The following is a 26,936-nucleotide window of genomic DNA, read 5'->3' as shown; positions in this document are numbered from 1 at the left end:
TAAGTCAAAACCGAGAGCCAAGCACCTGGGCCATTGTTGTTTCCAAAGCAACAGCAGCATGGTCCAGTACCTAAGCAGTATCTAACAAGTATCAGCAGGGGAGAGCAATAGACCACAGCTTTTCAAGAATCGTTTTAGCCTGAAGCAAAGCTTTGTTTCCCCCTTTTGAGCTCTGCACCAGTGGTGGGTGTTCTTTTAACTGTGTCTTACTACAGTGTGAGGATAACAGAAGTTTTAGCTTCGGAGGCTTCAATCCTAAAACCACACTAAGTCCCACTGAACACAGTAAGACCTATTTCAGAGAAAGCATGCATGGATTGTGTTTGAAGAGCTCCTTACTGCGCCTAACTGGCTGCTTTTCTGGACTGCTTAATTTTTAGAAGACGGTTGCTTGTTGTGGTAATACAACCTTCAATCCAGGGCTCCATCACAATTAACCATGTTGTGCTTGCCAGCACTGAGAGCTTACCCCTGCCACCAGCAAGGGGAACCCATTGTAAAACAGGGGGGGGGGCTTTGTATTACAACTCAGTCCTCACCTAAGTCTTCCCTGTGCCCTGTCCTCTTTGGAATGAGTGTGCCACTGTGCATTAGAAGTCACATGCAAAGTAATGTATTCACATGTAGAATAGCACGTGCTTGACTGTCACTTCACCCAGAGCTGGATTTAGGTTTGAGGAGGCCCCAAGCCAGGGGTCAGCAAACCTTTTCAGCAGGGGCTGGTCCACTGTCTCTCAGACGTTGTGGGGGGCCGGACTATATATTGGAAAAAAATATGAACAAATTCCTATGCCCCACAAATAACCCAGAGATGCATTTTAAATAAAAGGACACATTCTACTCATGTAAAAATACGCTGATTCCCGGACCATCTGTGGGCTGGATTTAGAAGACGATTGGGCCGGATTTGGCCCCCAGGCCTTAGTTTGCCTACCCATGCCCTAAGGTACTGAAGGTATTGGGTCCCTTTATATGTCCAGCTGTCCTTTGTCAACAACAAATTGTCACTGTTTTTTGTGTTGAATATATGCTATATGGTATATGGTAATTTATGGTAATTTATATATGGTATGCTATATGGTAATTTATGAACCTAATAGGTATCTAAAGCCATTTGCACATAACAAATAGGAGCCTACACAACACAAAACACTGTTGCTGTATGTAGGTTTTATTTTATTTTATTTTAAACTTATATTTTGGAAATGTACATCCAGTTTTTCTTCCTTTAAATTTTTTGGGGGTCCCCTTGTTTAGCTTATACATAAATCCAGCCCTGACTTCACACCATCTCACATACAATTAGATGGTTGACTCTTTTGGCAATGGCCACATTCAGATGATCATACCCTGGCTTAATAAATCGAGGTGTGTGTGAAGCTTTTGGCCACATGCTCCATTCTTGCATCATCCTTTCCTTCCTCAATGTGCCATGATAAGCCAGGAAGCCACCAGCTAACTCTTGTTTTCTATTTTGTTGGAATTGAGAAACGGACATTACCAGATTTGGAACAAGCTTGGATCCTAAACCACAATTCTTTCAGCTGTTTGTTGGAGAGGACCCTTAACAGCATTGCTTACCCTGCGAGCCATTGATTCAGTAAAGCCTAAGTGTCTGCATACTGATATGATACCCTGCCTGGAGACCTGAGTTTAGGTGCACTAAAAACAAGTCCATTGATTTCAACAAGACAGATAGTAGTGCACAAAGTTAAACTGGTGCAGCATATGTCTTTGTAAGGCTGGACCTAGGCGACATAATCCTCGAAGTGTTCTGCCGCACTGGAATGAACAGAGCTTGTTCCAGCAAGGTTTTTAAGGATCAGTAGCTTCATTTCCTAATACATTGCTGCAGAATGCCTCTCCATCTGGGCAGTTAGAGAGCTGTTCGTTGCCTGCATTAGCAATTCACATAATTATTGATTACAGCATTAGCCCTTACCATCTGTAAGGTGTTTCCTAAAGGCCAAGCTCTGTTATCCTGCCCACATTAGCTGCTGTATTAATTTAGTTGTCAGTGGATATTTCAGCCCTCTGGGCATCTCTGCTTTATTTCTATTCATTATATCATTTTCTTTACCCTTTGGAACTCAAAACAGGTGTTCATGCTAGATAGCCTGATGGGGAAATTTTTTTGTGGGCCTTAGGCTTCCTATGTGTCTTTACCTATACAGATTTTCTTTGAATTGTTTCTAATTACTTAGAAAATTGCCTGGAATTAAAATAATTAACACCGTGTTTTTAGTAAATTTTAGAGCCAATAACAGTGCCCCAGCAAATGTATAGATTTTGAAAAGAACGACTATATGCAGAGGGATATGTTCAAACAGGAAAATGTTTGTCTGCATCATGAGGTCTTGGGCAGTTTTAGTGGTGTCATCAGGACAGAACTTTGGGGCAAATATGCCAGGAAGAATGAACAGGAGGCTCCCCAAACCCAGCAGGGACAGCTCACTTACATTTTAAAATAAGTGAAGAAATATAGTAGAACATTAAATTCAAGGACTAAATTATCTAATTGCACTACTGGTGAGTTTCCTTGGAACATCTGGATGAACATCGATTGCTGGCTGAAATGGTTCTTCTACTGAACAATGATTTTTTAAATATTCTTCTGGTGTGCCTTTCCTAGCCTAGTTTGTTAGGGGAAAGACCAGTGTGTTAAATCTACATGACCCCCCCCCCCCCGCTAGCATTCTTTAATTCTAATTGATGGTGGTGATGGTGATATTTGAACATACACATCCCAGATGTGTTAGAATGGTAAGGCTTATCAGATTGAGCTAAGAGAGAACTATGATGGGGAAGGTATCTCAGAAAACACAGTAAGTGTATGTGTGTGAGATAAATTGTGTGAATTGTGTGCAGCCCACGTCTTTATTTTTTAAAAGTGCCTGTATGAAAATAATACAATAGCCCAAAGACCATAAGTCAATTATCTGTATCAAATTCTCCTTTCAATTGTTCCCTGAAAACTCATTTATCTCCTGGATGCAGTGTAGTCATACATGAGAGCAACTCATGTCAAAATGTGCCATTTTTCACTTGCTTTTGAATAAGGGTACAAATGAATAGTTGCCATAGTTACTGTTAGTTGATACTATGCCGATCACATTTGGGGGATGCTATGAAGATCATACTGTGTGCATGCACACAAAAGCTTATACCCAGAACAAACTTAGTTGATCTCTAAAGTGCTACTGGACATTTTTTATTCTTATTATTTATTTTGACAGTGTCAGACCAACACAGCTACCTACCTGAATCTAGTGTAGCAATGTTTGGGTCATTTGATCAAGTGGATAAAAGTTGCATTCAAAACTACTGATTTCTCTACACTAGAGTTGCCAGAGTGATTGGCTAACACTATTCACTTTCTCGTTTGTAAATAGTCCATTCTGCTTTTTTCTTTTCTTTTCAAGTTAATGGGCATACTCTGAGTGAGCTTGAGCAGCCAAAACCTGTTGATAACATTTAGATTTGAATCTGACTTCCCTGAAGCACACGAGTGAGATTTAGGAAATGCTAACACTTACAAATGGTGGGGGGTGAGGATGGAAATAAACAGTGGTCTTAAAATATGAACTAACCTGAATCCTGCAATCATTATCTGATGCCCTTCTTCATGTGCCTCCTCTGCAAGAGGTCCAGAGGGTTGCAACACAAGCACAGGCCTTTCCTGCAGTGGCTCCATTTGTGGAATGCTCTCCCCAAGAAGACTCACCTGGCACCTGTTACATATATTTAGGTGCCAGACAAAAGCATTTCTCTTCTCCCAGACCTTAGGCTAATTAAACCATCTCTGGTCGTTTAAACTGGGGGGGGGGGCATTGTTTTTGTTTGTTATTGTGTTATGTATTTTTGTGTTTTTATCTTGTAAACAGTCCTGTGATCCTTGGCTAAAGGGTAGTATTTTAATAACAAGAACAACAACAACAACAACAGTAACAACAACAATAAAACAAGATTTAAGGGTGGAAGGGGGAGCCAAAATCACAGTCTTTATGTGAAATGTAGAAAGATCTATGTGTATGAGAAGAAACTATTACGATAATACTTCAGTTGCAAACACAGCAGTGCTGTATAAGTGTTGCTTTGAGATGAGGAGAAATTCGTTTCCATTTGCATTTAAAGACAAACCCACCACAATATGTGAACCCGAAGCACAGCCATCCTTCGAAAGTTGCAATGCAGTTCCCCAGACCACTAATGTGTAACAAAAATGCATAGGTAAAGGTAAAGGGACCCCTGACCATTAGGTCCAGTCGTGGCCAACTCTGGGGTTGCGGCGCTCATCTTCCTTGATTGGCTGAGGGAGCCGGCGTACAGCTTCCGGGTCATGTGGCCAGCATGACTAAGCCGCTTCTGGCGAACCAGAGCAGTGCATGGAAACACTGTTTACCTTCCCACTGGAGTGATACCTGTTTATCTACTTGCACTTTGACATGCTTTCGAACTGCTAGGTTGGCAGGAGCAGGGACCGAGCAACGGAAGCTCACCCCGTCGCGGAGATTCAAACTGCCAACCTTCTGATCGGCAAGTCCTAGACTCTGTGGTTTAACCCACAGCGCCACCCGCATCCCAACAAAAATGCATATGCCGGGGTAAAGTGTGCACAAAAATGCACGTTAGCAAAACAACATATAAAATACAGTGTATTGGGCAAAATTGCATGTCATCATCATCATCATCATCATCATCATTATCATCATCTTTTATTTATGTCACGCCCTCCCCGGCCAAAGTCAGGCTCAGGGCGGTTAACATCAGATATATAACATTGGTATAAAACCAAACAATAATTAAATTACCTCCTAAAAGCAGGTCAAAATCAAATTAAAGTCTAATTAGATGGCTTTCCACAGGGTTAGGGTTGGGAACAGTAAGTGCTCATCGGCCCCACTGTTTACGCTGATCTTATATGGGCCTGTGAGAATGCTGGGAGGCTTCTTTCATACTAGTTCTTATACAGAAGGAGAAGGGGAGTCAGGCTGAGCCCTGACCAAAGGCCTGGCGGAAAAACTCCATCTTGCAGGCCCTGTGGAAAGATGTCAAATCCTGCAGGGCCCTGATCTCTTGTGGCAGAGCGTTCCATCAGGCTGGGTGTATATCAGGAATGTATGAATGTATGTATGTATGTATGTACGTATGTACAGTGGTGCCTCGGGTTACATACGCTTCAGGTTACATATGCTTCAGGTTACAGATTCTGCTAACCCAGAAATAGTGCTTCAGGTTAAGAACTTTGCTTCAGGATAAGAACAGAAATCGTGCTCTGGCGGCACAGCGGCAGCAGGAGGCCCCATTAGCTAAAGTGGTGCTTCAGGTTAAGAACAGTTTCAGGTTAAGAACAGACCTCCGGAACGAATTAAGTACTTAACCCGAGGTACCACTGTATATCAGGAAAATTTCACACTAAAATGCTGATGAATTTTCCTAAGTACTTAAAAACCCCCCACAAACTGATGTGGAAACTGAACTTAGGATTTGGGGGGAGGGGAAGAGAGAGAAACTGAGAGAAATCAGAATTGACACATTTGGTCATCCCTAGCACTGCTAGTTTTCTCTCTGACAGATGGAGGTTCTGTGAGCTGCTTGAAAAACAAAGCGTCAACAGATGCAGTTGATCACATCATAGAGATGTGGTGGGGAAGAAGCTGGATCAGCTGCATTTCTGCTTTGAGCTGCTTTGATGTTAAAGGGATAGAGGCTCTTGCAGGAGAAAAAGGTGGCAATACTAACTAACGAGTATGCTAAAATTTATTGCGCTTTGTGATTACAAGGCTGTGGGACTCCAGCATGCGTGTTAGTTTACAAGTGACCAATGCAATGCCTCCCAGATATTGCTGTACTACAAATAAGTAGTTTTTAATATTCTGTTTTAATTGTCGTGACCCACCCTGGGACCTCAGGGTGAAAGGCTAACAACAACAATATCAACTCCCAGCTTCCCATACCATTGGCCATGTAGGTTGGTTGATGGGTGTTGGAGGACAACATTTTCAGATAGGGCCAGCCCACACATGAGGCAAGATGAGGCAACCACCTCAGGCAGCAGGATCCACATGGGCAGATCCCGATGTAGATCGTTTTTGCCCCCTTGTTCCTGATGTAGATCTTCACTCACCTCTTCTTCCCTGATAGGGAGCGGCTGCCATTTTGTGATTTGCCTCAGGTGTCAAAATATCTTGGGCTGGCCCTATCTGCAAAGCATCACACTGATGACTACCCCAGTGGTAGGCTGTTCACAAGAACATTCCAGAGGGTTTTTTAAAGGTTCCATAAGATATTCTTCATTACTAAAAGGAGAACCATAAAAATGCCATAAAATATTTGTTTGATCTAGGTACATAAGCATGTGTGCTCTGAGACAATTCAAATCACTCATCATTGCAAGTAAGCGGCTGGGCTGCTACTGTGTCCAGTGTTGCATGAACTAAGGCATTAAAAAGAAATCTCATCCAAAGATTGCAGAATGAAAACATCTGCCAATTTGCATTTCTTCTTGTTTTTAAGCAGCTGAAATATGTTAAAGTGATAAATGAGCTAGAGAGAGAAAATGAGCTAGCAGTACAAAAACTGTATTTATTGAATTTTTGCACCAGCAATAATATTACAGTTGTACATAAAGGCATTTTGAACTGAGGGTATAATGCGATAGAAGCTAATTCAAAAGCTTTACTGAAATTAGTAGGGATCATGTATTTCAAATAAGAACGGACAGTTCAGTCTATTTCTGGTCTGTGACACTTTCATATGTGTTCATTTGTAAGTCCATCTCATTTCTGCATTCATCTGTGGTTTTATTTTTATTTTTTAAAAAACCTGCATTCATTTTAAACGTGTTTTGAATGCATTTTTCACAAAATATGCATTTCTAAACATATATTATCTCAAAATATGATTTTCTAAGAATTAAATTTCAAGATACTCATTTTAAAACGCACCATGTCCTTTTTGGGAGTTGAGAGCTGCATCGCAATATTCAGAGGCACAAAAATATATGAGGAGTAACTACGTGTTTATTTGCACATTACTCTGTGAGAAGCAGATCAGATGAATTCACAAGAATAAGATTCCTCAAATATATTTAATAATGTTGTTTTGTTGTCATTGTTTTCATTTCTATACCACTTTCTATTTTTAAGAAAAAATTCAAAGAGGTTTACAACACATTGAAATATCAAATAAGCACATACACCAAGCTTAGTTTTAACCAATCAAATAATTGTGTTAAATATATTCCAGCACAATCCTAGCCATGTCTACTCAGAAATAAGGCACTACTGATTTTAATAGGGAAGCTCCCAAACAAGTGGCATTAATACATATTTCCGTGAGAGTAAATCCTACTGGACTCAGTGGAGATAACTTCTGAGAAGTAGGAGACATTGTTTAGATTAAATATATAGCAAAAGCAATCAGCATTCTCTTGTGAAGATACATGGATATGGGAAAGCTGCACATTTACGGGTAAAATAATGCTGAAAATATATCAATTATTAATGTATTTGTATCACAACTTTGCATCCAAGGGGCTCAGGACACTATTGTGGGATCATTCCATTTTATCTTCACGCCTTGCCTGTGGATGGATTAGGCTCAGAGATAAGGACATTCTCAACGAATTTTATGACTAAATTGGGATTTTATTGCTCTTAATAAATATAGTTTGCTGGTTAGCTTTTCCAGCACTTGTCCTAAGCTCTGTAGTTAGTAGGTGAAGTAAGAATTCCAGACACAAACGTAATTTAAATTAAAGACATGTAATTGGTGATGCCCTTGATGGCTTGCCCTGTCTCACAGCATATAAACTTGTCCTGTTCCTAATTAAGGGTTCCAGTGAACTTGGCCAAGCTTGGGTTTGGAAATTTCAATTCCATAGCAGGCACTTTCTAACACACTGCTTGTTGGTGGCTTGCTGCAGTTGTTATTTCAAGGACCATCATACATTGGTGGTTCACTGCATTTGGTCTCCTGGGTCACAAATTGGCCAGGTTGTATCTAAGCTTGTGCTGAATGAATGAATGAATGCACTCTCACACAGGGGATCTCTCCAATGTCACAGATTAGCTTCAGAGTTCAGTACCATGGCTTTTTAGTAAGGAATGGCATGGACAGCAATGTGGTGGCAATGCACTTAATTCTGAGCTTCCAGTTTGAAATTACTTGTGGCACCCGCCTCTTTCCTTGCCACACATCCTGCTGCTTCTGCGCAAACATACTATGAAGCACCCATGCAAACGACTTCACACGGGGCTGTTCTTCTAACCTACAATCGGGTCTATGAATGTCTGTACAATACTGGTTGCAGGTAGGTAGCCGTGTTGGTCTGCCGTAGTCGAAACAAAATTAAAAAAAATCCTTCCAATAGCACCTTAGAGACCAACCAAGTTTGTTATTGCTATGAGCTTTTGTGGTATCTGAAGAAGTGTGCATGCACACGAAAGCGCATACCAATAACAAACTTAGTTGGTCTCTAAGGTGCTACTGTATACAATACTGGTGTGTACTGTATACAATACTGGTGTGTACTGGTTCGGGGGGGAGGCAGAGAAACACCCTCATTTTGATAGTATAGCATGCACCTGGAAATTATTATACTGAGCTATTTTGGATGAAAAAGGAAAGGAAATTAGCCCTGAGTGCTCACTGGAAGAACAGATCCTGAAGCTGAGGCTCCAATACTTTGGCCACCTCATGAGAAGAGAAGACTCCCTAGAAAAGACCCTGATGTTGGGAAAGATGGAGGGCACAAGGAGAAGGGGACGACAGAGGACGAGATGGTTGGACAGTGTTCTCGAAGCTACCAAAATGAGTTTGACTAAGCTGCGGGAGGCAGTGGAAGACAGGAGTGCCTGGCGTGCTCTGGTCCATGGGGTCACAAAGAGCCAGACACGACTAAACGACTAAACAACAACAAATTTTGAATGAATATCTCACCAATAAAACAAACTGAAGACTCTGAACTGCATAGATAACTAGACAGAACTGAAATTCTGACAGTTCGAGAAAACAATGAGTCTTGCTATTTGGGGAGAAAAGACAGCAGGTGAGTTCGATGGAAATTATTTCCATGCCTGGCTTAAACTGTGGAAAAGCCAACACAGTCTTGCAAAAAGAAAAACATGGTTAATGACATTGTTTAAATGTGAGAAAGTAATTTGCAAGCCTTTGTTATCTTTCAAGTCACTGGAACTTAAATGAGAACAGACATATTCAGCAGTCTTAAGACAGTTTACATTGAAATGGCTCTCTGTGATTTATGCTTTTTAATTAAAAGCACTTAAGGTTTACTGTAAATTATGTGAGCTGGTTTTGTTTCTGAATAATGCATCTTTGTTTCAATCACAATGAAACAATGTAGCTACACATTTATTAAGACCCTCTGCCACAGAACACATCTTGGGTTCCTTGCACACCAAAGAATGGAGGCAAGGGAGTAATTCACAAAAATAATACATTCATCAAATTAAATGTTTTCCTACCCTGCCTAACAAAAAAATGCTGCTCTTCTAAGAATTCATCCATGCTTAAAAATAAAAATAATAGCAACCTGCTTAGGATTCCCTAGGTAATCACTAATCTGTTACCTATGTTCTCTTTTTGGTCCATTTATGCCTCAACTCTGTGCTGTTAGAGGTTCAGGGATGCTTTATAGCTTGCAAGTTAGATGGAATTGATATAGATATTTGAATAGTCTACCAATTGATCCAAGGGTGGTGCTTTGGGGGCACCTTACAACTCTGCAATCCTATGATTCTATTGTAATTCTGCTTCCAACATCAATGGAGCATAATTAGACCCACAATGTAAATTGTGTACATTCAATTAATGTGCATGGTTTTTGTCCCAAAAAAGTAAATAGCACTGCAAGGAAGTCCTTGGGAAGTGGGATGAAGAGATGGTTTTTGTTCAGACTGTGGGAAGAAGAGAGATTTATTTTCCCGCTCTGCACCACCCTTGGTTCAGGCTTCCCCATGAGTCCTATTCACATAACAGAAGAGTGCATTAATTGCATTAACACAATTCATGTCACATTTTATTTGACCCTTAATCTCTTACCTGTAGAAAGACAATTTCTCTGAAGAGCTCCTAACATGAATGGCCATATGGCATCTGCATTTGTCCACCTTTTATCTGTAAATATTTAATCTTCAGCATCACTTGCTGTGAAATGAGACTGCCATTATTTTGGCCATTGCCCAGTGAGAGCTTCCAGATCTGTGTCGCGTGTTTCCTTATAAAGGTTTAATAACTACACTTAGTTTACCATAACTGGTTTATCAAACAGTTTGACTTGAGTGTAGAAGCACTTCCTTTATTTTAATGGGTATCCATTTAATTACAAATACTAATCTGAACATTTATCGTTCAACCTTAATATACTGATGGGTACTTTGCTGTAAGTAAATTCCTTCAAGTACACATTGATGGGTCTTCTGTGCTCTAAGTAGATTGTAAATTATTTTAAAATATTGACTATATTAATGATGCACTCCAGAGGATAGTAGTCTCCGACAGACTCTACACTGCATCGATTAGCTAGCTATACTGTCAATAGATACTACCATATTCCAGATGGCACACAGTAAAGCAGATATTTTCTGCAAATTATACAAAAGTAGCTGAAAGTTCCTGGCATCTCTTGGGAATTCTGAGAAACAACAGAATTCTGAGATTTAGCCTGAGATTTATAAATTGATAATAAAATATGTTCACTTGTGTGTACACACATGACCTGACCATGGAAAATCCAAATAGAATCCAACCCAGAATTTGGGCTTTTAAATTAACACTGTCTCCTTTCTCCTGCCCCTGATCACAAAACAGTATGTTCTCTGTGGGGAACATAATATATTAACATTAATATTAATATTAATTTATTATTTATACGCCAGCCATATGGCTGGGTTTCCCTAGGCACTCTGGGCGGCCTCCAACAAAATATAAAAAATACATTGAAACATCAGTCATTAAAAACTTCCCTAAACATGATGGTGGAGCAGACCCCTGCAGGATTACTCACTTGGCACATGGCTCAATTCCTGTATCAACTGTCACTATTACAAAGGGGGCCAAAACCAATGGCGAGAGATATCTTTGGAGATGTCACCATCAGCACATTTTGGAACTGCTACATCAAATTGGGCAGCGATATCTTCAGAGGCATCCAGACTGGCACAGTTTGAAACTGTGTGGTCCACCAGCTGAATTCAAAACAGGGTCTGATGGAATTCAATCATAGGCCGAAATCCACTCCTCGAACCTACCTAACTGGGCAACAATATTTCCAGAGGCATCTGAAGTGGTGGAGTTCAGAATGTTTCGATCCACCATCTTGATTCCAAATAGCATGCAGTATCCAGAAAACTGCCTCCTCCCTCTTGGCAACCACCGTATCAGGTTTGGTGATGGTATCTCATGAGGCTCTGGAATGCACAGAGAACAGGTGAATAGACAGACACACCACCTTCCAAAATATATGGTAGATCTGCTTAGAGTATGAAAGGGGCATCAACAGCCAAATGCTTACTACTTCAAAAAGAAGACATGCAGTTGTCTGTAAATGTTTGCTTATTGTAGTCTGTCAAAATATTAACAACCTCAACACCTCTTACTTTCCATTGATTGTGTTAGAAATGGTGGGGTTTTTTTGTTTTTGTTTTTAGCTTGTTTGCTTTTTGCTTCAGAACATTATTTCTTGCAATACTGGTTACTATGACAACATGGCACATTTTTTGTTTCGTGTGATTTTTCTCCTTGTTTTCACCAGATCTATTCATACTAGTTTCAAAGAGGGTTTTATATGGCACATCCGTTGATGAAGTCATATCAGTGTGTTGTACTGAGTACTTATTTGGCTTCTATTAAGTCTTTAGTTCCCATTCTGGGCTAACTGTTTAGATCAGTTATTTTCACTATGCCTAAATGATTTAATTTCAAACCTGTTTCAACTGAATGAACTCTTTTAGAGGGTTGTGGTCTGTCAGGCTTTGCCATTTAACCCATTGTCTCAGAAACAGAACTGTGATGATACCATAAGCTCTGGACTGCCCACGACAGGACAATTGGTGCATCATTAAAATAACAGAACTGAACCAAGGACATGCACCTGATGCAATCTTATGTCTTGATGTGCAAATAGTGCTAATTAGATTACAACTTCCTGTCTGATAATAAAGCTTAATGCTTAGAATTATGATTGGATCCAATGGGCTGCTGTTCTTCCTGAATATTGGCAAAGGGGACTGGCCTTCTTGCACAAGAGGAGTCTAGCCTCATCCTCTGTGTAGTTACACTGTTGTGGGGCCAGAACATATGTGCTACACAACCTTGTGCATAAGGAACTGAACCATGTTAAGTCTCATTAAAAGAAACAGCAGTACCAGCTGTAGGTGTAGTTGAAGGATACATGACAGTACTGCAGATTTAAGGCTTTAGAATAGTAGCTGGAGCAGAACTAAGCAGCTGTGTTCTGCTTTGGATTCCATTAAAACAACAGGGGCAAACTATTCTTTTTGTAACACCACAATTAAAGCATCCTTTTCAGGAGGAAGATGCATAACAGATGTATTTCTGCTGGGTTTGAATTGACGTAAGTCAGAATGCCTTGCTTCAAGGATCATGCTCTTGGTGAGCTTTGCAAGAACAGCTTCTAAAAACAGGTGAACAAATTGACTAGTTGTCTGGGGGAGAAACGACAGTAAATATGATCTAATGATTCAAGACATAATAGAGGATTCCAAAATATTTGAAAATGGGTCATATAAACTGAAAATAACTAAAACAGCAACACACAGTTATTGGTACAAGTTGCCAGAATGTGGATACACATTCAAACATGTATCCCATTGAAAGCAATGCTGTGTGGGTAGATTTAATCCAGAACCCCTCTTCATGCACTGCTTTTGAAGTCTTACCATGCAATTTAGAAGCCATCAAGTGATTGCCCATTTATATCTGTGTATCTCCTTAAGTACCTACAATAATGTAATTAAATAAAAATGTAATTAAATACAATTAAATACAAAAATGTAATTAAATAATAATAATCCTCAGCTCGTTTGCAGTCAGACTCATCTCACCTTGTTTTGATCCACTTCAGGATTATACCATTCACATCTCCAGAGTTTGAATGCTTTTTGGTTACTCAGTGCAACTTTCTGGCTTCTTGTGAATATTGAAGAATCCATATAATTAAGGTAAAGGTAAAGGGACCCCTGACCATTAGGTCCAGTTGTGACCGACTCTGGGGTTGCGGCGCTCATCTCGCTTGATTGGCCGAGGGAGCCGGCGTTCAACTTCCGGTTCATGTGGCCAACATGACTAAGCCACTTCTGGCGAACCAGAGCAGCGCACGGAAACGCCGTTTATCTTCCCGCCGGAGCGATAGCTATTTATCTACTTGCACTTTGACGTGCTTTCGAACTGCTAGGTTGGCAGGAGCAGGGACCGAGCAACGGGAGCTCACCCCGTCGTGGGGATTCGAACCGCCGACCTTCTGATCGGCAAGTCCTAGGCTCTGTGGTTTTACCCACAGCGCCACCTGCGTCCCTATCCATATAATTAACTAGCTCTAATTTAGATAAGGCACCTACCTGTACCATCACATTGTGCAGTGCAATGTGCAATAATAAATATACTGCAGTAGCACATTTAGAAGTATTGTAATCTGATGACTGCTACTTCAAACTGCTCTTGCAGGCAGCCAAGGTTAAAGAAAATTATTATGGTGAACATCTATAATTGTTACTTATGGTTCAGGCATCGTTTTGTGTGATAGTATTTTACCAGTTCCATGGGTAACAGGCTCACACAGTTCTTTTATATTTTACTTCTATTGTTAGCCTAGTCTGAGTTTGCTTAAGGATTGTAAATAATGTGCATTTATAAGAAAGCTAATAATGAGAGAGTCTCAGGGTAGCATTCAACCCTGACTCAGTCATGAAATATTTTAAAGAAGCAAACACATAAATGTAAAATGACCAGCATATAACCATGTGTGTATGCAAACCATATATCCAGTTAATGTCCTTAACATTATTCCACCAGCAGAGATATCGGGTCATGGAAGAGGAAGAAGGTAGGAAATGTTTGGAGATTCCTCTGGCAGTGCTTGCCCTGCCCCCAAATCTATTCTGGTTGCACAAGGCCACCAATTCGCTACCACCCATTGACTCTAAATGCAGAAATATATTGATGAATGCCTTAATTTGGCTCTCTAAGGATTTTGAAATCGCATTTTGTTTTTACAGTGGTACCTCGGGATGCGAACAGGATCCGTTCCGGAGCCCCGTTCCCATCCTGAACGGAACGCAAGACATGACGGTGCGTCTGCGCGGGTTGCGTTTCGCCGCTTCCGTGCATGCGCGTGACGTCATTTTGAGCGTCTGCTCATGCGCAAGTGGCGAAACCCAGAAGTAATGTGCTCCATTACTTCCGGGTTGCCATGGAACGCAACTCGAATGCGCTCAACCGGAAGCACATTCAACTCGAGGTATGACTGTTTATATTTGAGGTTTGTGTCTCCTGGATAGATACTCGACACAAGTCATTTTAATGGCTCAACACCAAACATAATGTCTGTACCAACCTTAAGAAAAAGAAACATATGAGACATTTGTTCCATTTGTTCCATTTGTCACTTCACCAACAACTACCAATGCATTTTCTGGAGGCTTAACTACAAAACCAGATAGGAAACTTTGGCAACAGTAGGTGTCCCCGATGTGCCTGTTTGCCCATTTGCTCAGATCTTAGCATTCCTGTGCATTGTTCCTCATTTGAAGGCACAGAGTCATGGCCTAATGGAGAGTGGTTCTCAGCCTGGAAACCTACCTGTGCATTTTTCAGCTTTCGAAGTGAGTAGTTAGTCTTGCACAATTTATAACACCTTGTAAAACTGACCATCTGAGTACTGTGGTTTATTGTTCTGAACTTTGACCCCATTTAAAGCACAGGCCAGCTTGTTAACTAGCACCCACAGTTTGAGTTAACATGTTCTCAACATGTTGTCACCCTATCCCTCTCCAGATTCATGACAACCTTAGAAACCTATTTCAATATTCACTTACCTCCCTGGTAGTAATCCCCAATGTACTCAGGGGGATTTGTATAGGAATGTATAGGAGTGTGGCGATTCACAGCTTGGAATCTTTGATTTCTGCTCCACAAATGAAAAGGAATAATACTTGCTACCTCTTTAGAGCGGATTGACTATTGTGTATGCTATTCTGAATTCTGAGGCAGGTGCTCTGCCTTCAAGGAGAATCCATCAGTGCTGGAGGGGCAAGTAGAAAAAAGCAAACAAATTATAAAGTTGGAATTTGTTAGGAGAAGCTCAGTTCTGAAAAGTCAAAGATCAGTTAAGCATATAAGTGGATTCTGATGTTATCTCTGCAGAACCATTTCAAATCAGCGTGTCTGAATGTACCTGATTGTCAACAAGCAATAGTGAATCAAAGGGGGGGATCTGATGTACATCAGCACATGAAAGGCAATGATGACATGAAATGATGTTGTGTTTCCTTCTGTGCTTCAGCTTTCGGTGATAGACGTGCAGCCATTTTAACGTGATACCCCAAATGACCCTGGAGTTTACACAGTATTGAAAACAGTCTCATCCTTAATTTCATTTAGCTAATACAACTGTTGGTGGCCATGCTCTGAACTGTTTCCAAAGACCTGGACAGAATGTGTCAGTTTCTGTAAGGATTTTGTTTTCCAGTGATATGGCTTAAGGTCCTGCTGTGAGGGGGGTACAAAAGTAAACTGAGGCTGGAGTCTCATCCTTCCTCCTCCCCCCAAATGTATGCAAGCTCTGAGCAAAATATGATACTGTTAAGGCTATGAGACAAGCAGTCGAGGCTCCAGGCTCAGCTGTGTGTGTGTGTGTGTGTGTGTGTGTGTGTGTGTGTGTGGCTTATAGACTTATACAAGTCTCTTTCGTAATAGTTTTATTTCCAACATACCAGCTCATTCTGCCAGTAGCACTGAATTGCCACCAGTCACTGTCATCTCAAAGGGATGCCCAGCTCTGATAACCTTGGGAAAGTAAATGTAGCATTTCTGCTAAGAGGCAGGCCCTAAAATTCTTAACTGCCTCTTCTGGCCTACTTGCCGTTGAAAAACGGATCACTCTCCAAATTTCAGATGTCAAGTCTTCCTCTAACAATGGCAGCTAGCTTCTTTTGTGACATGGTGAAATTAAAAAGCTCCCTGCACATTCCCAGAAACCAATATCAACAATTCCAAAGTTTGAACTGCCTTCATCTAATGCGGAGAAATGGTAATAGTTGCTAAGCAACCTGCAACTCTTCCTTCCTTCATGCCATTTCAGTTCATTTCAGCTTTTCAGGCTGTGTCTAGAGCTGCTTAATTTGATCCTATTTGCAGTGACAATTTAGGCCTATACACCTTAGATGCCAATTCTCAAGGTGCATATAAAGAGCTCTGCCACATTTGGGGGTTGTACCTTGTGAAATCAGAATAAAATAAAAATAATGTGATTTCACCCCTTTGAAGTCTGTCAGGGAATGTTAATACACTTGTTTTAAACCAATTTGTTCCTGTCCTGCAATGCTTCTGAATGGCAGTTATATCGCTATTAATAATACATGCTTGTAGCTGCTATGCATCGTGTAGTAGCACAGGCAACGTTTTCAGACTTGCCACACAGAGCCAAACCTTGACCTTATCCTCAGATCCATATATTTTTCCATGTTCCTGTCCCACATGGATATGAACACAATGCAAGTTAAATAAATATAGGGTGGCTGCATAGAAATTGTGTCATTTAAAAGGTGTGTCATTTAAAAAAAAAAGCCAAGGCCATATTTCATAACATTTCAGAAGCATGCTCTTTTATTCATTCCATAGGCACTTTTAATGTGATCATTTGGCTGTAGCCATGAGTTTAGGGAGAGGTGGGTCTGGCAGCAGAATTGCAAATACAGCTAGTCAAACTGTATTTGAAATTAAGCCGTTTATGCAACAAATGCAGTCACTCAAACAAGCGCACTCCTTGTATCAAATGCAATCAAATAAATCAAGTGAAAATAAGTGCTTGTCAGTCATCCTAGCAACCTATGCTTTCATCGGCTGTAATACCGGAGGCTGTGGTGAACAGCAGTGTCTGGCGCATTCCTTATGTCTACAGAAGTAAAATGAGCTGGAAAAAGAAGAAAATGTGAATATTCAAGGAAGGAACCTTGAATATTTCAGGTGGCCAGCTACCCCACGGTCTCCCTAGCTATGATCCTGGTGGGTAAAGTAGGAATTAATGTTAAAAATAATAATAATGGCACTTGGTTCCAATCACTTGTTATGCTCAACTCCATGATCCCTGGCCAGAAGTTTACATCCTAAGAAGCAGCTTTTCAAACCGCGCCCACCAGACAAATGCATAAACTCCTATCTGTCCTACAGTACTGAAAACAATCCTGTGGTCTCCTGTGCTAAGAAAGGGAAGCATTTTGGTTTTCTGTGCAAGTGGTCATTATTAAGATATATTGACTCTTTAATAGCACTTTTTAGCTAGGCTGCATAGCAGAATCCCTCTAAAAATTATCCATCATCCGATGCTTCATTTGCATTCTTCTGTAGAACACTGTCCTCATGGGCACTTGGCTATGCTGTAGCGTGCTTTTGTTAATCTTCAGTGCCTCATATAAGTTCTTTATAAAGCATCATTATTAAACAACCTTCTATTCTGGTGGTCATTTAACTGGAAAAACAAAATGTTTATCATCTTGTTGCTGTGTGCACTTGGTATGCCCGAAGTTCCTTAGAGGAGCTTGAAAGCATCTGGATTTAATATGCACTTTAAAACAATCTGATTAGAGGAGTCCTACGAATGCCACGGCAAAATGAATAAATACTACAACATTAAGATGCCTTGATGTTGTAAATTACCTGGCTCTCTCTGTATGGGAGCTGTAGAACAGGCAAATAAACAAATGCACCAGAAATCAAATTACCCCAAAGTTAACTACAAATCTCACAGACCATTTTCTTCTTGTTCCAAAGCAGGGCCTCCTGTTTCCCCATTTACCACAGTTCAAGACAAGCTGTAAATGAATCTTTTTAAAGCCATGTCAACTGCCATGTGAAGTATTACATCTTGCAGTACAAATTAGGTTTTCTTTGAAGCATGGGAGGCTTTCCGCGTAGAGAAATAAAAGCAGCTTTTCCCCCAACGTTGGTGTCGCTTTGGTTCAGACCCTGCCTTTGTATTAGAAGAAGTCATGAAGTATTAAAAGCTACAACTGGATTCTGATTTGATAATGTTGCGCTGCCATTGGAAAATAGCATCAAATACACCCTCTAACAGTGATCACAAAACAAAAATAAATCCGGTTAAGAAGGAATATAGCGCTGATATCATTTTCAAAGATGATTGGGTTATATCGCAGCATTTGTTATTTGTTATCTTTTAATAGTCCGTCTAAAAGCAAAATCCAGCAGACATCCTTCCACAAGTCTTCAAAAGCATGGGAAAGCTAAGTTGATAGGGAGAGAGTAGGAAGCAGTAGGAAAGAAAAACTTTTTCATTTACTTTTTTCCCCAAGCTGAAAGCATGTTGGTGGAAGTCTGAAGACTACCGTACTTTTCTGTGTATAACACTAGGTTTTTTTTACTTTAAAATAAGGTGAAAAATCTGGGGGCGTCTTCTACACGGATAGTGCATATGCCCATTTTCTAATTTTGGGGTCTCCAAAAGTTGTTGTTGTTGTTTAGTCGTTTAGTTGTGTCTGACTCTCCGTGACCCCATGGACCAGAGCACGCCAGGCACGCCTGTCTTCCACTGCCTCCCGCAGTTTGGTCAGACTCATGTTTGTAGCTTTCAGAACACTGTCTAACCATGTCATCCTCTGTCGTCCCCTTCTCCTTGTGCCCTCCATCTTTCCCAACATCAGGGTCTTTTCCAGGGAGTCTTCTCTTCTCATGAGGTGGCCAAAGTATTGGAGCCTCAGCTTCACGATCTGTCCCTCCAATGAGCACTCAGGGCTAATTTCCTTAAGAATGGATACGTTTGATCTTTTTGCAGTCCATGGGACTCTCAAGAGTCTCCTCCAGCACCATAATTCAAAAGCATCAATTCTTTGGCGATCAGCCTTCTTTATGGTCCAGCTCTCACTTCCATACATCACTACTGGGAAAACCATGGCTTTTACTATACGGACCTTTGTTGGCAAGGTGATGTCTCTGCTTTTAAAGATGTTGTCTAGGTTTGCCATCGCCTTTCTCCCAAGGAGCAGGCGTCTTTTAATTTCGTGACTGCTGTCACCATCTGCAGTGATCATGGAGCCCAAGAAAGTAAAATCTCTCACTGCCTCCATTTCTTCCCCTTCTATTTGCCAGGAGGTGATGGGCCCAGTGGCCATGGTCTTCGTTTTTTTGATGTTGAGCTTCAGACCATATTTTGCGCTCCCCTCTTTCACCCTCATTAAAAGGTTCTTTAATTCTTCCTCACTTTCTGCCATCAAGGTTGTGTCATCTGCATATCTGAGGTTGTTGATATTTCTTCCGGCAATCTTAATTCCAGCTTGGGATTCATCCAGCCCAGCCTTTTGCATGATGAATTCTGCATATAAGTTAAATAAGCAGGGAGACAATATACAGCCTTGCCATACTCCTTTCTCCAAAAGTAGGGGGTGTCTTATACATGGGGGCATCTTATACATGGAAAAAACCTTTTTATGTTGTTAGTTATTGAGACAGATGGGGGAACTTGCTGGAAAACTGCATATTTTTTTCTATAAGAGTTACCTGCGCCTCCCCTTCCCCCAGAATTATTATAGGTTGCTGCCAAACAGAGTCTGCTTCTCTCACCCTGGTCTCTCTCTAGCTGCTTGGGGACTCTGCACTCTATTGCCTAGGGCCCTTGTACCTACGGGACCGCCTCTCCTGGTATGTCCCACGGAGGTCCATACAGTCTTCAAACAAAAACATCTTGGAGGTTCCAGGCCACAGAGAGGTTAGGCTGGCCTCAACCAGAGCCAGGGCTTTTTCGGCTGTGGCCCCGATCTGGTGGAACGCTCTGTCACAAGAGACTAGGGCCCTGCAGAACTTGACATCTTTCCGCAGGGCCTGCAAGACAGAGCTGTTCCACCAGGCCTTTGGCCAAGGCACAGTCTGACCCCCGCCTTTGGCAATCCTCATAAAATGGTTGCCATTAATTGGATTCTGAATTGTTTTAGAATGAATTGTTTTTAGAATGCTGTGTTACTTTTATTGTTGTTAGCCGCTCTGAGCCCGGCTTCGGCTGGGGAGGGTGGGATATAAATAAAAATTTATTATTATTATTATTATTATTATTATTATTATTATTATTATCATTCAGCACAGCTCGGGGGGGGGGAAATGAGGGGAAATAAAGACACAATGAAGCTGTGGATTTATACCCCCCAAAGCAGGAGGCTGTATGTTTCTGAATAACAGATGTAGGAAACCACAGTGGGGGGAGAGGGCTATTGCACTCAGGTGCTGGCTTCCCGTGAACATTTGGTTTGCCATTGTGAGAACAGGATGCGCAGGACAAAGTGGGCCACTGGGCTCATCCAGCACGGCCAATCTTATGTTAAATAAAAACAAGTTTGTTGTTGTTGTTATTTAATCGTTTAGTCACGTCCGACTTTTCATGACCCCATGGACCAGAGGACGTCAGGCACTCCTGTCTTCCACTGCTTCCCGCAGTTTGGTCAAACTCATGCTGGTAGCTTCAAGAACACTATCCAACCATCTCGTCCTCTGTCGTCCCCTTCTCCTTGTGCCCTCCATCTTTCCCAACATCAGGGTCTTTTCCAGGGAGTCTTCTCTTCTCATGAGGTGGCCAAAGTATTGGAGCCTCAGCTTTATGATCTGTCCTTCCAGTGAGCACTCAGGGCTGATTTCCTTCAGAATGGATAGGTTGGATCTTCTTGCAGTCCATGGGACTCTCAAGAGTCTCCTCCAGCACCATAATTCAAAAGGATCAATTCTTCGGCGATCAGCCATCTTGATGGTCCAGCTCTCACTTCCATATATCAGTACTGGGAAAACCAGTACTGGCTTTTACTATACGGACCTTTGTTGGCAAGGTGATGTCTCTGCTTTTTAAGATGCTGTCGAGATTTGTCATTGCTTTTCTCCCAAGAAGCAGGCGTCTTTTAATTTCGTGACTGCTGTCACCATTTGCAGTGATCATGGAACCCAAGAAAGTAAAATCTCTCACTGCCTCCATTTCTTCCCCTTCTATTTGCCAGGAGGTGATGGGCCCAGTGGCCATGATCTTTGTTTTTAAAAACAAGTTTAGCTTTTAGTAAATGTTTGTAAAGCAGCAACTTAAAGAGTTTTGTTTTATTTTTGATCAGGAATACTCAAACAACACCAAAAAAAATGCATCTAGTTAAACCTTGTGTGGTCTGTTTCCCTACCTAAACATTAAAACAGTTTCCATTCCTCAGATTCTAGTTCCACTGCAGCACTTTCCATCCTGCCCACCCTCACCCACCCCATTTTAGCTTTTTGCTCTTTGTCCAATGGTGTTCCAAGTCCAACACTAATTAATTATTTTGGCTAGTTTTAGTTCATGTACTTTGTATTTCCACTTCTCCTCCCAGTCTCTTGGCCAATCAGAAGGGCAGTGGAATTTTGTTTGAGAATTAAGTTCTCTTTCCTGTAATTTCTTTGATTCCTTCCCCACTTTTGTGTTAATGTTTCACTTCCCCCGTAAGTTTCAGTTTCTTGGGCTGAGCTTTTGACCCTCCTGTGAAGAAAAGCCTCTAACTAAAAGCTATCCTTTTTCAACAAAGAATACAACACAAAAGACCGAAAAGCTTCATTCCTTTACACTTTATTAGGACCAACCGAAATGTCACAAAATAATGAGCAAGCTTTCACGTTCACCAGAACAGCCATAATGTCTTCATCGAGACATGGGGTGTTGTTCAGTGCTATTCCTACTCAGAGTAGATCCATTGAAATAAATTGGCTTGACTAGCTGAGGCTTGTTAATTTCAGTGCGTCTTGTAAGACTTTCAATGAGTAGAATTTCAGTGAATACAACCCAGGTAGGGATAAGGATAGTCTCTCTTAGATGCCACAGGTTTCAGGTTACATTTAGAATTCTGGAACAAAGAAGCAATGGCTGACCCAGATTTTCAAAAACACGAAGTTACCGAAATCCGCCTGAAACACGTGTTTCTTGTTAGGCAGAGAGTTTTTATATTGAGAAAGCTGAATATTGATTTTAGGAAGAGTTCTTAAAAAAACAGTCCATCAGAAGTGGCTTGCCCAGTGGGGCAGTGGCAACTGTAGATTCCCATCATAAGTATTGTTCCTTCTTACCAGGAGGGGATGAGGCAGCAGGGAAGTAAATGCAGTGTGGACACACCAGCGAGAGCACCGGATTGACTAGTCTGCCTCCACTGTGCCACCCCCTGTGTTGTCTCAACCCTCCTCTCTCAGTAAGCAGTAGCATTGCTGCCAGGAAAGAAACATTGTGGCTGTGTCCCATCAGGTGAGCTGCTTCTGAAGTCAGCTGAAACCCAATCAGCTGGAGTGAATGGGATCCTCAAATGGTAAATTCCCTAAAGAGCACCCTGCAGAAACAAAGGAAGGCTCCACTTTTGAGACTGAGTCTAGATGCAAATCTGATGGCTACAACATCAGGCCAATTTGTCACTTTTTTTAAATTTGTCCCCTGCTTTACACAAGGCCCATCCTGGAGAACTCAAAATCTTGCCCACTATTTTGTGCCAACCGGTTGCCCAACTGTGGATTTTATTTCTGCAGGTGGCAAAATTAGGAGTCTGCCACACACATAGCATACAACAATCCCTATTTGATAGACTGCAACAGGCTTGGTCAGGCTCAAGTTCTGAACGAGTTGGACGCTTGCTCCATTGTTGTGACAAGAAGGTGAATTCATTAATGATTGCAACGCTTTCTCAGAACTGTGAACTGAAAGCTATATAAAATGTCAGAAGGCGTGTACTTTGTAAACCAAGAAAATCTTTAATAAAACTATTTTTTTTAAAAAAGTCATCCGCTGCTATTAATGACATCTTTATTTTATTCTGAAAACACTTTTATAAACTTACTTTTTTGTGGCCCTTTTCCACTTAAACATTTTAGGGTTATTGTTCTTCAGTACCATCACTACACAAACCCTTTGTGCTGCAGAACTGAGAATTCTGATACGAAGCCTTTCATTTCATATCAATAACTGTTGGAAAGATCCAAAACCCAAAGTCAGTTTGCAATCTGTTCTGGCCATTTTGTGTGTGTATATGAGGACATCTAATGCTATTGCCATTATTACTGTCTGGATCTTGTTTACCAGGTGCTCCTCTCTGATTAGATTGATGGCATTTTGCAGCAGCAGATGCTTAGAAAGTTACAGCTTATTTCCCCCCCCCCCCCCGCCCCCGCTCCCCAATAACAACAGGCGCAATCCACCGGCAGCTGGTCCTCCACAAACACTGTGAATGAATTAAACTTATGCCAGGGCACAAGCATAGCCACCATTTATTTCAGTGGGGTTGTTAAGGAGAAGTTCCTAGTAGATCGAATTACTCCCTGCTCTTTCTGAACGGTGCAGCTGTAAGCATACTTACAGGTTAACACATGTAATGTTAATAATAAACACAAGCATGCTATTCACCCTTCGTATATTTATATACAACCAATTGCCATTTAGCAATTTGCCACTGATGACAATAATTGAGGCTGTTACTTTGAGATGAAAATTGATTTTGTCTGATGTGAATGGTGGCTACGCACACAGAAGTATTTCAGGTTTAGCCATAAAATAAAATTACCGGCAAGCGTCCAAATAGCCCCACAGTTACTTCTGTGTCAGTAGGGGCTCTGGTGCCTCCCCAAACCTTTAGAAGCAGATCTGAGGAGGGTGGGAGGGCACAGTGGGAAGGAGACGTCATTCCACTCATGAAATGACTTTGCTGGATTCAACCCTGTTGGACGAATTCAGTCTCACGTGGTATCAAACATTCTGCCAGCGCAAGAATTTCAGCTTGCCAGAGAGAATGACCCGGCCTCTTCCTTCCCCACATGCTGGTTTTTTGGGATCTCCTTGTTGGGATACTGCCAGGGAGACAGAGTCCATCATGCCCCCACGCCGATGCCGGACGATCCCTCGATCTCCCGTAGATACAGTATCAGTCAATTAGCAACACGAAGCCTCAGAAATAGCTTGCCACATTCCAGAGCTCGTGCAGAGTTCGTACAGCGAAAGACGCACTCAGGAGAGCATATTTACAACTTTATTCAGCGTTGGTCAGAACAAAGAGAAAACATGACTGCCTGCTTCGATGTCTCAGGCACAGAGAGAGAAACGAAAGCAATAACAAAAAGAGAAACTTCCTGTGAACAGGAAATACACAGACTCTGTGACTCACAAAGCCTGCTCCCTTTTAAGGTGGAACGGAAATATCCTAACACTCCTGAAATACATAGCCCGGGCAGAGGGCATGGGGGAAGAAGAGGAGGCAAAGCCCCATTGTGCAAGTCCTTATGCAGGGCTTCTGCTGATGGGACTTGTTAGGTAAAATCCACCTTATGTGTGTGCACATTGTGCAACCACATGTAAACAGGCATGCAAGATTTGGTTTGTAATGGAATATATATATATATATATATATATATATATATATATATATATATATATATTCTCCAAATGGGGAAAATATGGTACGATAGTGGACTACTTGCAAGCTCTTCACGTGCGAGAAACGACTTACATTGGTACACCTAGGAAGATGGACTAGTAACAATGTTTATGGGCTGGTAATTTTTATGTACCTGCATGCATGGCTGTGCCACTCTGCTTCCCTCTTCTCTCACCATAGAACGCCAGCTCCCAAATGTTGGTATCTACCAACAGACCATGGCAGAAGATTCAGCAGATTCTTGTATTGCTGATTGGTCTTCTCTCGCCCTTTTCTTCCACAGGCCCTGCTGCAAAAAAGAAGTATGTCAGTTATAACAATCTGGTTATCTAGTCAGCTGCATCAGACGGAGCCATGGGAGGATGGAGATTTTCATCCATTCAGTCACCTAACCTCGTGTAGGCCTGTTCCTGAAACTGCAGCGTATGCACTGCTGGAGATGTTGAAAGGCCAGGCAGTTATTATGGAGGATCCAAGTATTCTGAACAGCTGCTCTATGAAAATATCCTTAACTTATTCTTGGCTTAATAAGTCACTGGCACTGCCACTGGGCTGTGATGTTGGACCTTTTCTTCATTGTATGGGAGGTATGACCTATGAGCTCCAACCAGCTTCTCCCAGGTGAACTGCAATTGGCCATGGTGACTTTCAAGGGGCTATTTTTGTCTTTCTATGTACTTCCAAACTGCAAGTTTTTGAACTTTCTGTACAGTTTGTGAGGGATTTTTGCATATTGCCATTCATGTCGTTTCAGAGGTTCACCATTGGTTTTGAATGCACAGTTATCATGCAAGCCCTGCTCTTTCTAACTTTAGCACACTAAAACAAAAATGACGAAACTCCTGAGATTTAAAAGAATTTATGTACATGACTTGTATGATTATTACTGTACCACTGCAATTCATATATGTTATTTTTTTAATTAAAACAAAAGGGAGAAAAAAGATACTTAAGACCAAAAACTGTGCTGACCAAGCAAGCCCCTCACTCTGTCCCCGCCCCTTTCTTCCACCTCCACCTCCATTCTCCGCCTTTCATAATTCTGATGGCAACAGAGAAAGCAGAACAGATTGCTGAATTTTGATAGAGGTCGTCTTGATATTTGGAATGCATGCCAGTAATGTATTTTACAGTACATGTTAATAATTTATGTTGGATATTTGTATTTGTGTTTCTATTTTGTTCTTTTCATTACGGTATATAACTATTTTGCAATAATTTCAATAATTCTTATGGTATTTGAAAGAAAGAAAATGGCTTTTACATGTCTTGAAAAGATTTTTTTTCTTTGTTAATGCCCCACTATTGACTGACCAGTGTGATTTAAACAAACAAAAAAGACTTTTAAGGGAAAAAAGCATGTATGTTTTATACTGTTTGTAATAAGTAATTTCGTTAATCTTGCTGCTTATGTGCCAATTTAGTGAGAACAATCTTTGCCGCAGAACTCCCCTCTTTCCATACTCTCAAACCTGTGATATTGTCTAAGAATGTATCAATAAAACATTTTGGTTAACTTTTCTTTACTGTAAAAATGCTATTTTCTAGTTGGGACCCCACTTCTCTTTCAAGGTTATATCAAGGTGGCTAGTCTTTGCTGAGATAGAGACGAGACAGGCAAGAAGTCGCAAGAAAAAGCACGTTCCCTGTGTTTGTGTGACAGAGGAATGGATTCCAGAATTGGATGCTTGCTGAACAGAAGACTATTCTTGGCCAAGGTGAAGTGCACAGATTGTGTCTATTTGTGACTGGAATATAAATTGTATATACACAGCAAATGTAAAGGTAGGTTGGAAAACAGGCAACCACTTTAGGGTATGGTCACTCTAAATATTCCAAATGAACACAGGGCTGGCTGTACAGTAGCTTATAAAGATAGGAAGTATTAATTATTGCCTATAACTAATGAGATTGCCAAGAGGTTTTCCTTTACCCGGGGTTCCCAGCAATCTTGAGTACTGGTCAAAAGCAATTGAGAAAGGAACAGGCTACAACCACACTAGTGACTGCATGTGTGTAATTTTGCTTTCCACAGTCAGTCTGTGTGTAAGAAGGTTGCCAGATGTTGGATATAAGTTAAATTCATCCCTTCACAGTATGACTGCAATGAAAATGAGGCCAAATTCAACATGGCATGATTCAAAAAGACCTCCAAGGATCACGCAACAAGTTTTCTATAGGATGAAAGAAAAAGAATAGGGTGACTCATACAGGTCAAGACAGGTGATTCAGTTAGACTCTCTTTCTCGACAGATGAGATAG

General features: G+C 41.2%; 1 protein-coding gene and 1 long non-coding RNA gene across 3 annotated transcripts in view; one reads left to right on the top strand and one right to left on the bottom strand.

Annotated features, from left to right (window-relative positions):
• Window positions 1-26,200, top strand: part of GRM7 (glutamate metabotropic receptor 7) — a 399,138-nt gene extending 372,938 nt beyond the window's left edge. For both annotated transcript variants that reach the window (XM_079959692.1, XM_079959691.1), the window contains one exon: window positions 24,958-26,200. Coding sequence is in view for 1 of the 2 variants with exons in the window: in XM_079959691.1 (XP_079815817.1) it covers window positions 24,958-25,007 (50 nt within the window). In the remaining variant the exon portion in view is untranslated. The remainder of the gene's footprint in view (window positions 1-24,957) is intronic.
• On the bottom strand, window positions 8,552-16,777 carry LOC307209226. The gene is made up of 3 exons (XR_013835444.1): window positions 15,078-16,777; window positions 12,924-12,983; window positions 8,552-11,432 (listed from the first exon to the last, which is right to left on the bottom strand). It is a non-coding gene; the product is annotated as an uncharacterized lncRNA (long non-coding RNA).
• Window positions 26,201-26,936: the final 736 nt, after the last annotated feature.

This window comes from Podarcis cretensis (genome assembly GCF_951804945.1).
Source record: "Podarcis cretensis genome assembly, chromosome: 2".
Lineage (NCBI taxonomy): Eukaryota > Metazoa > Chordata > Lepidosauria > Squamata > Lacertidae > Podarcis > Podarcis cretensis.
This window is presented reverse-complemented; position numbering and strand designations above follow the sequence as displayed.